General features: G+C 37.9%; 1 protein-coding gene across 1 annotated transcript in view; it reads right to left on the bottom strand.

The window, feature by feature from the left end:
* ATOSA (atos homolog A) overlaps positions 1-17741 on the bottom strand; it is a gene marked incomplete at its 5' end in the record, with an annotated part of 87157 nt that extends 69416 nt beyond the window's left edge. The window contains 2 exon segments of the mRNA XM_007461913.1: positions 17634-17657; positions 17660-17741. Of these exon segments, the coding sequence (XP_007461975.1) occupies positions 17634-17657; positions 17660-17741 (106 nt within the window).
* Positions 17742-18722: the final 981 nt, after the last annotated feature.

Consider the following 18722-nt stretch of genomic DNA (forward strand, 5'->3'; position numbering starts at 1 on the left):
CAACTCTTCTGGCTACCTGTATCACTGCAAACTCTAATGTATCTAAAACTGAATTACTTTTCCTCTGATTAGGATTCACCATTATTATCACTCCCAATTTCCTAAGCTAACAAACTTCGGAGAGAATAAAAATAGCCACTGATTATGTGTTTATTTAGTGCCTGATACAAGCACTTTACTCAAGTTATGTCATTACAACAAACCTATAAAATGAATACCATTATTATCTCAATTTTAACCAATGAAGAAACTGAAGCTCAGAGAAGTTAGGTAATTTGATCAAGCTTACATAGGGCAGGTGACAAAATCAGAATTTTAACCCAGGTCTTTCTAGTTCTTCATCCCCCCTAAAACAATCTGCAGGATTAAATGTGAAATTAATTTAACGGGCTGGGACTATCATTTTCTTTTTAAATGAAACAGGAAAAAGAAAAGATGAGCCACCATTGCATGAGCAAGATTGAGTAATGAGTTTTGCTTAGGAGGAGGGAATGTTGTTATAGGGCAGCAACTTCAGCTGTCTTTGTGGGCAGTCAAAAAAATGTTTAACCTACTGCTCCGTTTGATACTGCCTTTCACTTACCACCACCCCCTTAATTTTCCCAAATAGGTGTTTGGTTCTACCTTATCACATTCAACCAACATGGACTTTGGAAGCATATATTAAAGGCTGATATTAAGTTTTACCTAGTTTGAGAAAGAAGTAGTTGCTAGAGATTTACCACCAGAATGCATGAATTCTGTAACTACTAAATACACTTTTTTTGTGTAGAGGGAGAGTTTTTTCTTAACACAAATGTCACAGTCAACCTCTCAAAGCTTTCCATTTTCAATACAATTGCAGTTTACACAATTATTTTACCCAGCAAGCCAGTGCAAAGTACTTACACTTTGCATACCTTAATAGTTTCTAATCTTTTAGACCAGGAAGGTTTTAGTTGCATCGCCTAGAGGGGAAAATCAACAAGGCCTCATGAACTAAGCACCTCTATTGAAACCTGTACTTACTGAGAATAAATTTCCATTCCTTATTCTCAAAAACGAAATAAAACAGAACAACCAACACATACATATATACCCTATATTCAAACCAAAAATATTTGAGACAACCACAAATAGAAAAGGGTAGTGGAACGTCAAAGTTCTACAAGTCTGTGCAGGCCATCTGATACTCTCTTCCTCTGAGCCAGTGCCCCTACTCCCCACCTGCGCCTCTTCCAAAACAGCACAGGGTACCCTCCAGTCCTGATTTGTCTGTTGACTCAGGGAAAAAAAGTCAGGGAAGACTACATTTGACAACAGGTTCCACAGGGCAAAGATCATGTTAGTTCTTGCTCATGATTGTATTTCCACCACATATGTGCCAGGCACATAGCAGGTGCTCAATGAATATTTGTTTCAGGAGAAGAGAGGGAAAGGAATCTAACTGTCCAAAGTTTTATCATATTTAAAAGTAAATTCTAAAAGTGATAAGTCATTTTATCCATATACTATGTAATCACTAATTTAAAGTTTATTACAGAAGGCACTGTTCATAAGAATTCAGATGACTTTGAATAAAAATTTTTTTTTGCTAAAATATGTGCATTTTGGTAGAAACATTTTAGAAATCAAGAATTTCTGAAACAAAGTCCAGGTGTTTTGTACCAAATCAAAGCAAACATGCCATGTTGTCAATCCCTTGATTTAGTACAAGAGTCCACATGAATTATAAAATATTAGATGCAATATCCTACAGAACACAGCTGGGGCAAGTTGTCTGCCTTGAGCTATATTTAAGCTAGCCAAATACAGAATAAAATACAAGTTAATGGAAGACAAGATTTGAGTGCACTAGCAGGACAACAAAATGGCTAATAACTAGGGTGAACATAAAATTCTTTGTCCAAACAATGACACATTTAGAGTGAAAGGAGACAACTGTGAAATAGGATTGAACACAAGCGCAACAGGCATAAAACCAGGACCATCCCAGGTAGCATTTAATCCATCCCATCCCCCAAGAAAATGTGAATTTCATGGTTAAAACAGATATATAAAATGGTTTAAAAAAATAGATACACAAAATGGTTAACTTAATTTTTAATGTAAATTTTTTATTCCATGAAACTCACGGATCTGAGTCAAAATATAAAATTTATGATATTTTATGATATCTGAAATACTTTACAACTGTGCATTAGGTTTTTCAAATGTCCTTAAAAAAAAAAAGTTACCATATGCAACTCACTAGTCGTAGCTTTCTTGTCTGAAGGGAAGGGAAAGAAAGATCAAGTCTTCACCCACAAAGCACTGACAGTGATTAAGCACCCAATAGGCACTTAAATGTTTTCTCAAACATCTTAATAAATGCCAGCTCTGAGCCAAGCACCATAACAGGTGTGAGGGAAGAAGTCAGATGCTGTGCTGCCCTTGGAGAACAAATACTCTAGTGAAGGAAGCCCAAATTGTGGTATGTGTCCTAGTCTTCTTTCATTTCCTAAAGCATGCCAGTCTCTTTCTGAATTCAGGACCTTTGCACATACTACTCCCTTGGCCTGCAATGTTCTCCTCACTCGTTACACAGCTAGCTCCTGTTCTCACCTCACTTTCTCAGAGAGGCCCTAGCTAATCATCCCAACCAAAGGGGTCTTCTCCCTGCCCTAAGTTGTCACCCTCTTAACCTTTGTATATTTCCTTCAGAGCACTTAGAACATGTACTTACCTTACTTGTTGAAGAAATGTTAATGTATTAACAATAATAGGTAACATTTATTGAATATTTCTTCAGAATCAAATACTATTCTAAGCACTTTACATGGATTACTTCATTTAACCACTATGACAGTCCTTTATTTAGGCACTATTACTAGCCCTGCTTTTCACATGACAAAACTAAAGATGGATTTCCTCTATAATTCTTAATAATAAGCTTACACTATTTCTTGACTTTTAAATTTTAGGTGTTATGTCTAATTTCTTTATATTCCTTTCTCTTTTTAGCAACCCAGTTTCAAGGATTAAATATTTCTTTCACTTTGAGTCTATGTATTACCATTTGACTTTCTTTTAAAAGTATGTATACATTACTTGAGAAGAATGCTAAAATATAATCACCTAGCCTTTGTTTCTTTCAAGTTCCTTGAGGAAGGCTGAATGATCATGATGTCATTTCTGATGCCAGAACCTAGAGGCAACTGTGATCTTGCTAGAGGTAATAAAGTACAGAGAAATACTCAACTGGCTAGCAGGTAATTTAAGTTTTACTTTTGTAGTTAGACAGGTTACTTCTTTTTGCGGGGGGGCCTTATGTTTTCTCAACTGTAAAAATGAAAGAGATTCACACTGTCTAAGGACCTTTCCAAATCTGATGTCTAGCAATAGCATAACTTTTAATTTCAGAATAACAAAAGCATTTTCATGTCCTGACCTCTTCATAATGGAATTTAATCTATACCACGATGTAACCTGATGATTTTTTTTTCATTGTTACTCATTCAGAGTCCCCTGGCAGATCCCTGAACTCTGCAACATAAGCTACAAGAAACAGCACAGGCCAGGGTTGTTATATGCTGGACTACAGAAACATGTCTCCAGGACTAGCATTCAACCAACAGAATAATTACCAAGATTTGAGTATACTTCCTCAAAGGCATAGGTATGTTCCTTATTCCAACTTCTGAAGAGCAAGTATACCAACTTAAGAAGAACATACATGCCCAGAGAAACAATTTTTAAGAAAGGAGTTATGAACGATGGAAAAGATTTCCTGCTGTGCTCTTTCTACCACAATACACTGCTGAACAAACCCCTCTTACGACCAAAATTTTTTTCTTGAAGCTTTGGTGTGAAAAGTGTTTATTTGGTTGGGTAGTGGAGAAGATATATGTTCATCCTCTCTTTAACACAGCTAGAAAAGCTTATCAGTATTGTGGGGAATCTCCTTACTCTTAAGGCTCACATGCAGTTGGGAGGTACAAGGGCTTCTAATCCTACAGAGTTCATTAAGTTTCTGCCAGCAATTGTCTGGAATGAGAGAAGGAATCTCCAACTTCATCCTGTTCTTTTCCCCTTTATTTGTTCTAACACACAGCTACTTTAAAATAAACTGTGCAGTTTACTACTCTGACCAAAGAATATCATAAAACAATAGCCATGGTATTGTGTGCCATCTTAATATTCCCAAGAATTTTCATAAAAGGCAATACATACTAATCCCTCATATATTACAATGAATGGTGGTGAAGGGAAAAACGTATAGAGAAGAAAACAGCCAACAGTAGACATGAGTGTCAGGTAATTTTTATAATACCAGGTAATAATGTAATTTTGAGGGCTAAAAAACTGAATTTAAGACTGTCAGACATTCAATAATCTCTGTTCTGGTTTATAATGAAATTATATAAATGTACTGCCAAATTATTCTTCCAAAAAGTTCTCTTAATCATACAAAACAGTAATTAATGGTGCCCCACTATCGAATGAATGAAGCTCAAAGTCCTTAGCTTGACATTCAAAACCCGAATCCCCTCATTACTAAGTAACCCTTCCAATTCACATTAGTCTACCTGCTAGCCCTCAAACATCTTTATTGCTCATGTCCTCTCTTCCAATCTTCACCCTCTTAATCTCTGTAAAATTTCCATCTATCCAAATCATACTTTTAAGGCTCAATACAGCTGCTGTCTCTGCCAAGACAGGCTTTGCCCTGAAATTAATCATCCCAGCTGAAATTAATCATTCTCTACAAACTCTGATAGTAGACATTAATTTTACCATTTACTATACTCAGTTACGAATATCTTGTATTATGTTTGTTTGTTTGTTTGTAGTTATCTCGTTTGATCCTTCCAATGACCCTGAGAAGTGGGAATAAATATTCTCATTTAGAAACAAAAATGGACACTGTAGAATTAATTCTTAGTTATAAAACTAACAAATCACAGAAAAATAATGCAAAAAGTTTTCCAGTAATAAGTTTTATGCTGCACCACAAAGATATTAAAATGCATGCAAGCATTCATTCAATGACAAATATTTATTGAGTAGCTACTAAATGCCAGGCACCAGTCCATGCATGGGGAAATACAGCAGTGGACAAACGCCAGTAAGTCCCTGCCCTCTTGAAGTTTATGTTCCTATTGGGAGAAAAACAAAAAAAGCAAATAAACAAACATAGAACAGCAGGTCAAGTAGTGGTAAGGACTATGAAGAGTAATGCAGAGTCAACAGACAATGAAAGAACTGTACTCTTTTGATAGGATGATCTAGGAAGGCTTCTTTGAGGAGCTGACAACTGAGCAGAAAGTCAAATGAAGTAAAAGACAGTCATGAGACTTATATTCCAAAAGGGAACGGCAAATGCCAAGTCTCCATGGTGCCAATGTGCTTGTGGTGACTGAAGAACAGCAAGATTGATGTGCCTAGAGTACAGGGAACCTTAGAAGAGTACCAAAAAATGAGGTCAGATAGGTAGCATGAAGCTTCAGGATTAAAAATGGAATTCTTGGGCTTCCCTGGTGGCGCAGTGGTTGAGAATCCGCCTGCCGATGCAGGGGACACGGGTTCGTGCGCCGGTCTGGGAAGATCCCACATGCCGCGGAGCGGCTAGGCCCGTGAGCCATGGCCGCTGAGCCTGCGCGTCCGGAGCCTGTGCTCCGCAACGGGAGAGGCCACAACAGTGAGAGGCCTGCGTACCGCAAAAAAAAAAAAAAAAAAAAAAAAATGGAATTCTTCCCAGTGCAAAAATAATTTAAAATATAATTCATTTTCAATCCAAAGTCTTAGAATTTCACCAATACTCATTTTCCTCTTAGATCTACTTAGTCCAGGTAATTTTTTTAAAAAGCTAAATAAAATAAGGAAAAATCTGCTAAAATCCTAATTAACTATCCTATTTACATGACCTAATTTTTTTTTCCAGAAGCCAATCATTTTATTTACTTGTACCTTTACATATTCTTATGGTGTACTCCAAAAGCTTTCTAAATGTTGTTCAAACATCAGGGTCTAATTCCTTTTCTGTAACAGAAAGCAACTTACTTCCTTAAAAGGCAGTATGACTATAGACAATACCAGGACAACTAGAGAAATATGAATATAAATAGTAAATTAGATATTAGCATTGTGCTAATAGATTTCTTGGGTGGGATAACTATATTGCAGGTATGTAGGAGAATGTTTTTATTTTTAGGAGACACACAGTGGTATGATGGTAAATGTTTAACGACTGGCTCTGCAAAGGAAAAAAAAAAAAAGCCCTGGTTTGTAGCACTGCCAATTTCCATGGTGTAAATGCTGGTACTATTGCTGATTTCAAGCAACCAACTTGATGCACAGCTGGGAAGAAATGTACACAATCAGCTTTCACATGCTGTTACCAGCCAGTTCCATACTGAAGTACACAGGGTTGAAGTGTCATGACGTCTGCCACTTACTCTCAATTTATAGAAACAAAAAACAAAACAAAACAAAAAAGCCCCTATGTCTGTCTAACCACTTACCTATCTACTGACCTCCCACTCAAGAGAGATAAAACAAAAGTGGTAAGATGTTCACAATCCACGAAAAGTATTTGGATGTTAACTGTATGATTCCAACTTTTCTTGTGGGTTTGAAGTAGAGCAAGCAATGTACGGAAGTTTAAAGAAATCCTATGGCCAACTCTTTTGTATACCAAAAAATTTGTTTGTATATCAAAAATTTTTTTGTACATCAAAAAAATTTGGGCAAGTATACCAAATATGATATAGAGCTTTAACTTAAAGTTATTTTTAAGATCAAAACATTGGAATTCCCTAGCGGTCCAGTGGTTAGGATTCAACATTTTCACTGCCGAGGGCTCAGGGTCAATCCCTGGTCAGGGAGCTAAGATCCTGCAAGCCGCACAGCGCAGCCAAAAAAAAAAAAAAAGATCAAAACGTTTTTAAAAAAAGCAATTTGCCAATACTGAATGCTAAAGTTATACATTCTCCTACTATTATGAATTTAAGTAGAAGTGACCCACTGGATAATGCAACAAACCATGATATGTCTTCACAAAAGAAAATGGCTGATTTGGTTAAAAAATGTAAAGAATTCTCTAGATGTCAGAGTAAAGTTTTATCAATATAAATGGCCCGATTTCAGCTATTGTTATCAAATTTTAATTCCATTCAGAATATATAAGTTTAATAAGTGGGAAAATAAAAAATGGAAACTTCATATTAATTTAAAATGTTAATTCCTAACTATAAACTAGTTGTGCTCTCAAAAAGGATAAGTTTTAAAGTCCAAATAAAAGTCATACTTTGAATAAATATTATTTATAAATAATAAATAAATAACAATTATAAAAAGTTATGACTAGATTCCCAGGCTAGCCTACCAAAGGTTTCTTAACCTATAATATTAGCCCATTTCTTACAGCATCATGGAACAAGTGTAAATTCTGGGTCACAGATGCAGAAGGGCCATGCTCCAAGCACTGAAATCAATCCTAGCTTATATTCTAAAATAAAGAAAAAAGCAATTTGGGGCACCATCTGACCATTCTAATAATTTCCATCAACCTCCTTCTAGTGTCCACCCCCACCCGAATCTCTCTGCCTTAATGCTGCTCTAGATGCTCTTAATGGTGTATGATCACCCAGAAATAGTTGGTGTGCTCCAATTACCTACTTTCCCTCTCCCCTTGCATGCACGGTACAGATGTGTAGTTCAGTACTTGTTTCGAGTTCCTCTAGTTGTATATTCCAGAATACAAGGTTCAGAGTGACAAAACAATAAGGGTCTATTGATCTCTTATGCCTTTTATGATTAACTTTCACAACAGAGTACTGAAACATTCATTTCCTCAGTGCAGCTGATCCAAGTTGTGTATCCTTAGAAATAAAACACTCACCAATCTCTATCCTGTGCCAGGCACAAGCTAGGAGCTGAACCATAGGTTCTCAGTTTGTCTTTCCCACAATCCTTAAGGTTGATGTTATTAAAACAAAAAGAACTGAAGTTCTGACAGGTTATGTAATTTGCTCAAGGTCATTTGGCTGATAAGTACTGAAGTTAGAATTTCTAAGTTTGACCCTAAAGCCTTAGGGTCTTAACTCTTCCTTTTTAGCATGCTGAAATTTGAGCTAATTTTATAACAAAATATGCCCATTATTTCAATAATCCTAAAAAATGTATAATTATACATTTATTAATCTAAATGGATCTCATGTTGGTGTAATTTCAACCAGAATAACAAGGGGAAACTTCAAAAACAGTAAAAACCAGGCACTGTGTGAATGGATAATTTTAGACAGAATGAACCCACCTAAGATACACTTGGGAGCACCTGGCCCTTTGCTCATCTATATGGACGATCCTGTCCATAGGGCAAACCAGTCAACATATATAGCATTTCACACCTTATAAAGTTCTTTGACACATTATCTTACCTGAAACTCAGAAGCAACACTTTGAGCCCAGTACAATTTACAGATGAGAAAACAGGCTTGGAAGCTGACCCAAGTCACAGAACCTATAAGTGACAGAATGAGCCCCAAATCTAAACTCTAAATCCTTTGAGTTTTCCTTTTTTTTTGTGGTACGTGGGCCTCTCATTGTTGTGGCCTCTCCCGTTGCGGAGCACAGGCTCTGGACGCGCAGGCTCAGCGGCCATGGCTCACGGGCCCAACCGCTCTGCGGCATGTGGGATCTTCCCGGACCGGGGCACGAACCCGTGTCCCCTGCATCGGCAGGTGGACTCGCAACCACTGCGCCACCAGGGAAGCCCAATCCTTTGAGTCTTTATCCTACTTATACTCATAAATCTGAAGTTATCCAACAAATTTAATCTCTCTTTCTTTAAAGAAATAGTAACAGGAACAAATTCAGCATTGTGGTTGGAGAGCAGAGAGCTACCAGAAGATGTCTGTGTGTGGATCATTTGTTAAGTAGATGTATATAAACTGGGGACCACTTATACTAAACAGCTTTTGCCTACTTCTTATTTTACAGCATTTTATTTCAATTTAATCAATTTTAAAATATAACCCTTTTTTAACTTTTTATTTTACATGATAATTTATTAACAATGTTGTGATAGTTTCAGGTGCACAACAAAGTGATTCAGTTATACATATACATGTATCTATTCTTTTTCAACTTCTTTTCCCATTTAGGTTGTTACATAATATTGAGCAGAGTTCCCTGTGCTATACAGTAGGTCCTTGTTGGTTAAATATAACCTTCTTTTAAGGTAAGTTATGGGCAAATATATCTTAAATCTATTTTTTTAATTAGGTATAAAGTTGTGATAATACACTAACAGTCAATAATGCAAACAAATTCCTAAAGTGAGAGAATTTCAGGTGATGACACTAAAACAATCAATGATTGCTAATCATCTGCGTCTACTCCTATTTTCTCCACAAATATTGGGATATACTAGTGATTCATTCTTTCAGCAAATATATATTAAGCACCCCCTATGCACCTACCATGTATAAGGCTATCTGCTAGGTGATGGAAATATAGTTGTGAACAAGAGATAAGGCTCTTGTTCTCATGGAACTTAAAATCAAGTTGTGGAGACAGACAATAAGCAAAGAAAAAAATCACAAAATGTGGTAAATGCGGGACTTCCCTGGTGGCGCAGTGGTTAAGAATCCACTTGTCAATGCAGGGGACATGGGTTCGAGCCCTGGTCTGGGAAGATCCCACATGCCGCGGAGCAACTAAGCCCGTGTGCCACAACTACTGAGCCTGTGCTCTAGAGCCCGCAAGCCACACTACTGAAGCCCACGTGCCTAGAGCCCTCGCTCCACAACAATAGAAGCCACCGCAACGAGAAGCCCACACACCACAACAAAGAGTATCCCCTGCTCGCCACAACTAGAGAAAGCCTGCACGCAGCAACGAAGACCCAACGCAGCCAAAGATTTAAAAAAAAAAAAAAAAGTGGTAAATGCTATGAAGGAAACAGACTGCGGAGACACAGAACAACATAGGACACTAATTTAATAAATAATAATAACAGCTAGCATAAACTGAGCACTTTATAAATAGAGTAGTCAGAGAACATCTCTCTGAAAAGTGATATTTAAACCAAGGTCAGAAGAATGACAAAGAGCTACCCATGTGATAACTAGGGAGAAAGGCTTTTTAGGCAGAGGAAATAGTGCACACAAGGCTGTGAATGGTCATCAAAAACCTAAAAGGTGGCCAATGGCACTGGGCATGCTGAACAAGGGGAAGAGATGCAAAAAGCCTTATTGTAATTTTACTGGATGAGTTTCTTTTATATGAAAAGGAATATATGAGAAATCTCAACTCAGGTTATTGCTAGGTCTGTCTTTGGTATTACACATGGATTAATGTCTAATATTTTGACTAGCTACTGGCATTTTTAGCCAGTCCATCCTGTTTCAGTTTAAAAAGAAAGTCTGACATAATCAACGCCAGATTTTTCAACCATTTGAGCAAAGACAGAATTAAGTATTGACAAATTGACTTTGGTTTACCTACTAAGAAAGAAATACTGTTTCCTGGTACTACAATTTTGCTTTTTCATTTAAAAAAAAAAGTCAGTATTAAGTTAGAATTTCTAAGTTTAACATTCCCTCAGTTTTTAAAAACTTCAGCCTTAAATGGGGGAAAAATACTACCATAATTAGGTGCAAAGTTGAGAAGGACAAAAGAATTAATGAATATAAATATTCTTCATTCAACAACTAATTTTTTTCTATACTTGTTCATAATACAGAATGCTTAGGCCCCATGGGTTTCTTCACTTTTTGAAAAGGAAATCAGCTTTTGAGTCACTCTCCCTATGTACACATTAGGCTCTCAATTCTGCCTTCCAATTATCTTTTTTCTCATCCTTCAAAGAAATGACAGTGTTCCACCCACTGAATCACTTCCTTCTTACTGAATGACAGGCAAAAACATAGGGAACCTCTATGTCAAGCCCTTTAGTATTGAATCTCAGAAGTTGTATCAAGCCAGCAATTATTTGACAGCTACTGATGTGTCAAGACCCATCAATGTAAATGGATGAAAGATCAACAGTAGTCACTTTTGGACTTGAGATCACAGGGAGTATACAAAACATATACAGCTTAATTAGCCCCTTGCTTTTGTCCTCCCCAGCTTTCCCTAAATGATTGACTTCTTAATTAGAATATGTCCAATTGTAGCAAGAGCAGTTCACATTTGAATGTCTACTATATCCCAGTCATAGTTCTAAGCACATTACATGCACTAACTTATTTACTCAAAGTAACCCTAAGGCAAGGTACTATTACTTCCTCCACTGTAAAGATGAAGAAGGTGAGGCACAAATAAGATATACAGTTTTCCAAAATCACAGTAATTAGTAAATCTGTTTTTCATTTTCCTCAGGCCTATTTTAAAACAAATTTGGTCCCAATATCTTATAATACTTTAATATAACATACTCCTACCAGTCAGAGGGTTAAGAGCATGTACCCAAGCTTATTTCAAATCTGGGCTGGCCCTCTTATTAGCTGCGTAACCTTGGGTAAGTTACCAAACCTCTCTCTCTGACTCAATTTCATTTATCTATAAAATGGAGATGACAATAGCATCTAATTCCTTGAACAATTGTGATGTTTAAATGAGTTACATATAGGGCTTCCCTGGTGGCGCAGTGGTTGAGAGTCCGCCTGCCAAGGCAGGGGACACGGGTTCGTGCCCCGGTCTGGGAGCGGCTGGGCCCGTGAGCCATGGCCACTGAGCCTGCGCGTCCGGAGCCTGTGCTCCACAACGGGAGAGGCCACAACAGTGAGAGGCCCACGTACCGCAAAAATAAATAAATAAATAAATAAATAAATGAGTTACATATATAAACTACTTGGAATAGTGCCTGGCACATAGTATGTAGAAGAGTTAGCTGTTATTAGTAATAGTACCACCACCTCCACCCAGGGAATTTAGCAAAAGCCCGATCTATTTAATCTAGTCAACACTTCTTTTCCTCTAACATCTGTCATTTGTATTGTCTGACTTACATTGGCTAACAATGAACTATTCTTAGCAAGTAAGCAACACATCTAACTCCCATGCTATTTTTTTCTAGTTCTTACCACTTCTTTCCTCCTATTTCAGTTGCCCAGGAAGAACTGTTTGAGATTAAAATGGTTTGCATTATACTCTAGGCAAGTTCATAAGCCATCGCAATACTAAAGCTAAAGCCTAAATTTGTAATACAATCAAAAAGGGGGTTTCTTAGTCTATTCAGCCTGCTATAACAAAATACCATAAACTAGGTGGCTTATAAACAACAGAAATTTCTTTCTCACAGTTATGAAGGCTGAAAAGTCCAAGATCAAGACACTAACAGATCTCGGTGTCTGGTGAGGACCAGCTTTCTCATTAGGCAGTTGTCTTTTCATTATAACCTCAGATGGTGGAAGGGGTAAGGACACTTTCTTGGGTCTCTTTCATAAGGGCACTAATGCCATTCATGAGGTCTTCACCCTCATGACCTCATCACCTACCAAAGGCCCCTACCTCCTACTACTATCGTTTTAGGGCTTAGGATTTCAACACATGGATTTTGGGGGCACACAAGTATTCAATCTACAGCAGAGGGAAAAAACTAAGCATTCCTCTCAGTTTTAACCTCAAAAAATCAAACTGATTGGTATTTTATTCGTGGAACAGGTTTTGCACTAATAGTTTTTACTTAAGAATTATAAATGACTTACAATATGTGTTCAAATATGAATTGAAACAAAGTATGTTTAAATTATTAATGCCTTGATGATTTCCTAGATGTTATAGGCCTTAACCTTTCATAACAGTTGATAAGCTCAGACAACATTCTTAGAAATGTCTGATGAAGAAACTGTTTCTAACCAAAGCATAAAGCATAGCAAAATTGACATTTATCTTTTAAATTTAAAAGGTGTTGATTCTACTTAAATTGTTGAACAATACCATGAACTTGGGACTTCTGAAACCTTGGGACTTTTTTTTTTTTTTTTTTTTGCGGTACACGGGTCTCTCACCGCTGCAGCCTCTCCCACCGCGGAGCACAGGCGCTGGACGCACAGGCTCAGCGGCCATGGCTCACGGGCCCAGCCACTCTGCTGAACGTGGGATCCTCCAGGACCGGAGCACAAACCCGCGCCTCACGAATTGGCAGGCGGACTCCCAAACACTGCGCCACCAGGGAAGCCCGCCTTGGGACTTTTGAAATCAAAACATAAGCTTATATTCTATTATTTTGAAAAATATTTTTATAGAAAAAATATGCATTCAAAAACATACAAAATTATAAATACCATACATTTATACCATAAATAAATATTAAATGTTAAAAACATAAAATGCTTTAATTGCTTCTATGCAAACACCATACTTTAGACATCTCTTGAAACACTGGGCATTCAATATCTAACTAGGATCAGATCCAAACTTTACATCCTTGAGTACAAGGTGAAGTAACATTGTTTAACCTCTCCAGCTGCCCAGATCTAGTCAGAATTTAACACCGTTTAAAAATATATTTCCAGGAAGCTTGGTCCACCCATGCCACCCCCTAAATATAGAGGTTAAGATGTAACTGTAATAACATATGACACAGAAATAAATTACACATACATCAAGCATCCTTTCATAGCTTTTGTATCTTCTCAGATAACTATACATTAAAATTAAAAGCCTACTAAATCTGCTTGAGCCTTAGCAGGTTACAGGCTATGAATGCAAAACAAAACAAGATACTATTAGGTTATTGCACATTTGACTATTTCTTTACCTCTGTTGAACATATTTTATAACTGACCAACATATAACCATCTGTAATATCTTGTTTAACATGGTAATGATCATTTATTTAAAACCTACTATGTGCCAACCACTGTCGTATTTCATTCTAACAACTATGAGAAGTTGGAATTATCCCCATTTTACAGACAAAGAACCTGAGACTCTCAGAGATAAAGGAAATTAATGAAGATTACACAGCTAGCAAGTAATGGAACAAGGATACAAATACAGGTCTGATTCCAAAACCTGTGCTAATGATAACATCAAAGACTCATCTTTGGCAGCATTGCACAAGTAATGTTATATAACTGCTTAAAAATTTAGAAAAAGAAAAAGGAGGAAAAAAAAGATTTACCTCAGACTATAGTAAAATTCTATTGACTACTGAGAAACGTGGCCATTGTACAGTAACCTCTTAATTATCTGGAAGTACAGTAGAAGGTCTTTTAATTTTCACTTAATCAACTAGCAAGATTGTCCAATGCTTTCCATATCTTCCATAGAAGCAAACTGACAGACATGAGCAAGCTAATAAGTTACTTGCCAGTTGCCTGCACACTTCTACTACTACTAGTTGAGTTGTATGCTTAAGTAGTATCTGGTGTTTCTTCCCAAACCTGCTTATGCGAATTTATTTTAAAACTATATAAATCAATGAAATGAATGCACAAAAAGGTTATTTCTGTGAAAACTACGTTGAATGTTTTGGAAAGCACATATTTTGATGAACATAATTTTGATGAATATATATTCCCTCTCCTCCCAAAACAAATTTCTGTTGACTACACAAATATCCTTGTAATTCCTGGTGTACACAGACACCTATAAAATTGTGTGAAACATTAAAAAAGAATTTAACACTTTTTAAATGTAAAATATTCCACCCTTGGATTTTTTTGCAGTCTTATTCCACTTTAAAGAAATCGAAAGTAGAAATCTTAGGTGTACATTTTTGGTGTGGTTTACATAGGAAAGATCATATCTAACTCTGAAAAACAGACCCCAGTTCACCCCCAAAAAAGGGCCTTGAGCCTACACCAAAAGACAAGTGAAATAATTAAGGCTGTTATTTTTTCTGATTCCTCATTTAAACTTTTTAAATTAGCCAACCAACTACCACATGCAACCATGTAGGATAAGAGGGTCCTTTTGTACTTAGAAACTTTCTGAAGCACAGCTGTATACCACTAAGCAAATATCTCAGAGTTTCTACACTAGAATTCGTATACTTTCTTAGCTTCTGAATGAATATCTGAAGGTTCTCTTATTTATTCTCATTTTTTAGAGAACTCAGTGCTAAGCATTGTTATCTAGTTCTTTATCCCTAAAAGCAGTAAAATTAAAAGGAGACAAGAATAAGCATATTGACAACAAAGACTGTTGACAGCATGGGAATTCAAAAATCAGATCTTAAAAAAAATAGGCTGAAGTGGTTTAAGCTAGAGGAAAAAAAAAAAAAATCTGTGTCCACATATCATGATTACAACTGAAAATATTTTTGGCATTTAAAGAGTAAAGTTTCAGTTATCCAGAAAATTAACTCATATAGAATAGCTTCTTAGATACCAATGTAGAAAAAGTGAAGTATTACTGTTGTCAAGCTCTCCCATAATTGTGCCTTGCCAACCACAGGTCAAGAAATCAATTCAATGGGTTATGCAAGCAATTTTTAACAAGAGAAATAGAACAGAAAGTACAAGACCACACTGCACATAGTAAGAGTAAGTATATTTTGTGAAAAGTTTATTTCAGTATTTCTATAATACTTTGTAAAGTAAAAGATACTACTTACTCTAGGTCCTGGTCAAAAGAAAGCCATGGGCCTAAAGACTCATATTATAAAATATAGTGACAATACTAAACTTTCAATCACCTCATCTTTACATCATAATGCTAAAGATAGCTACAATTTTAACGAGAAAAAAGTCTCTTTTTTAGGAGTCTTGATGCATAAATGTATTTACTTTTCCTAGTAGTCTACATTAATATATAACATTTTATTGTGTTTAGTACTAGTTTTGGCTAAAATAGAGATTGTGTGCAAATACTATTTTTTTAACTGCTTAGGGGACTTCCCTGGTGGTCCAGTGAGTAAGTCTCTGCCCTCCCAATGCAGGGGGTCCAGGTTCCATCCCTGGTCAGGAAACTAAATCCCACGTGCGTGAGGCAACTAAAAGATCCCGCATGCGTCAACAAAGACCTGGTACAGCCAAAATTTTAAAAATAAACAAACAAACAAACAAACCTGCGTAGGACCTTAAAGCAACTTTTGCAACAACCACCAAAACAAAAACAAAAAACAAATAGCAACTCTGATTTTCTCTGCTTGTTTACTTTGAGATGCAATTACCGACCTTGGTGCCATCTTTCCAAAGTCACAGATGAAATCTAAAAGTCTAAACTTGGCATTCTACACAAGCAACCTGCTTAGTAACAATATTCTTGCTAATACTTAATTCATACAAAGCTGATTTTAAGAAACAACCAAACACTTAAAACTAATCCACTAAATTAAGTATGGCTTTCTCCACTTCTTTCTAGTGCATTTTAAGACAGTATTACCAAAGATGTATTTTAATAGAAAAGAAAATTTGACTTTCTAATCCAGTTTGAAAAAATATATGGAAAAAATAACCAGTTTAATACATATCTTTAAAAATTATTTTATTTTATTCTTTTAAATTATCATTTACTGATTGATCGATTGACTGCCATGTTGAGGCCTGCGGGATCTTAGTTGCCCCACCAAGGATCAAACCTGTGCCCCCTGCAGAGGGAGCACGGAGTCCTAACCACTGGACCGCCAGGGAATTTCCCATTATCTTTTTTTTTTTTTTTGCGGTACGCGGGCCTCTCACTGTTGTGGCCTCTCCTGTTGCGGAGCACAGGCTCCGGATGCGCAGGCTCAGCGGCCATGGCTCACGGAACCAGCCACTCCGTGGCATGTGGCATCTTCCCGGACCGGGGCACGAACCCGTGTCCCCTGCATCGGCAGGCAGACTCTCAACCACTGCGCCACCAGGGAAGCCCTCCCATATCTTTTTTTAAATGAGCATCTAATTCATAAAGATAAATTAACATTTCCAATCCGAAAGTCTCAGATTTGGAAGGAACTCTGTCATCCAGTCCAACTCCCTACCAAATACATTAATCCTCTTCCTACAATGTTCCTTGGACTCAAATTCCCATATGACAAACTCCTACTACCACTATATTAAAACCTTCTAAAGTTGATCTTTGCAATGGCCAATCAAAAGTAATTGATAAATGAGTTTTCAATTCCTTTGAAGTCCTTGAGAAACACAGTGTATGCATTATTCCCATAAGTCCTGAAAATACAGGTTTAGAAAGGAAATGGCACATTTACAGTACTTATTATAGGGATTTCAGTAGCCCTGTGTATATATTGATATACTGGACAAAGCCCTGGAGTACTTTGCAAACTTTTAGAGTTTGCCTAAAGCACAAAAATCAGCAATGACAAATAATATTTGTGAACTCAATCTTAAATTCTCTCAGTTTATCAAGATCAAATTCTCAAGTTGAAAAAACTTTTAAACTTCTTTAAAATCGAAGTTAGATTGAACCTAAAAATGAGTAATGTAACTCAAATGATACCAAGTATTGTGGCAACAGATACAAGTGCTCTTCTTGGCAATTTCACTTTTAGTATCTCTTGAAACTAATACTTTGAAGACATTTTTGAAGAATGTATTCTCCCATCTAGTTCCTAACTCTTCCATGCACCCTTCTCTACCTTACCAGCTGGAATCTGTAACAGAAAACAAATAATCATATGTAATTCACAAAGAGTTGATCCTGCCGCAGAATTAGGTTAACGTTTCTAAAATGGGGCACAGAAAAAAAAAATCCTACTTAAATCAATTATTTACCTCGGTCTGGCTTCATTTTCACGCCAATTTCCACCCAAGGTGCTGTGAAATACACGTGTGGGTTCTTTCAACAGGCTTGCCGCCGATTCTCTGGCTACTGCTCCGTTTTCAAAATGCTAAAAGAGATCAAAATAAAATTAATCTGGTCTTGCCCTCAACACTCGATCTTGCAAGAAAACTACTGCTAACAGGCCTCTCCCTGGCACTAAGCGCGGTGACAGCACCATCCATAAGTCTGAAAAAAGCAAAACTCTGCACCGCCCTCCGCCATCTCCTCCGGACCGAGCACCCCTCTTCCCCGCCCCTGTGCTCTCCAGGCCAACGTGTCCTTCTTTGACACAGTGTTTCGGAACCAAAAGGAAGATCTATTTATAACCTGAAGGTACAGGCAGGGAAAAAAAAAAAAAGGATTCAAGCAACACAAGCTAACTAACCCCTTTGTAAGAAAAATACCGCTGGGAACTGTGGCACCTCCGCAGTGGCTGGTATAGAAATGCTCCGACCTGGTGACTTGGGCGCAGGAAACTCTTCAAGACCCCAAGCGCCTCGCCTACAGCTCCGCCCGCCCCGCCGGGCCTCACCTGTGTAGTTACACTCTGGCTAGTCTTCCTGCCTCAACCGCGGCCAAGTTGACACAATGAGAGGGTCAGAAAGAAACGCGAGTCATCTCCTCGTGCCCAGCCTCCAGTCCCAAACGAACTCTACTGGGCTGTCCCGGGTCGTCCCTGCCACCCCCCGGCCCTGAGAGGTCTTCCCCGGGAAGGTGTTTACGGCCGGGCGCTCGCCCCTACTCGGCGCAGCCTGACCCGTGCGGCCCCCTTCCGTCCCGCCGCGGCCCTGATTTCCTTCAGCCACGCCGTCCGGAGCGCCGCGCCAGCCCTTTTCCCCGCCGGAGAGTTGTTTTCATGGCTCCCTCGGCCGACCTCTGCTGACTAACTCGCTCTCCTCTCCCGTCCCAGTCCCTCCTCCTCTTGGCACTTCTCTCCGCCGCTCGCCCAGCGGCTCACATCACACTCCCACCTCAGACGTCAGGCTCCGAGAGGCGCAGGGCCGGCGAGAGCGTAATGTGGCGCGCAGCGGCCCCCGGGG

The sequence above is a fragment of the Lipotes vexillifer genome, unplaced genomic scaffold (assembly GCF_000442215.2).
Source record: "Lipotes vexillifer unplaced genomic scaffold, Lipotes_vexillifer_v1.1 scaffold283, whole genome shotgun sequence".
In the NCBI taxonomy this organism is placed as follows: domain Eukaryota; kingdom Metazoa; phylum Chordata; class Mammalia; order Artiodactyla; family Lipotidae; genus Lipotes; species Lipotes vexillifer.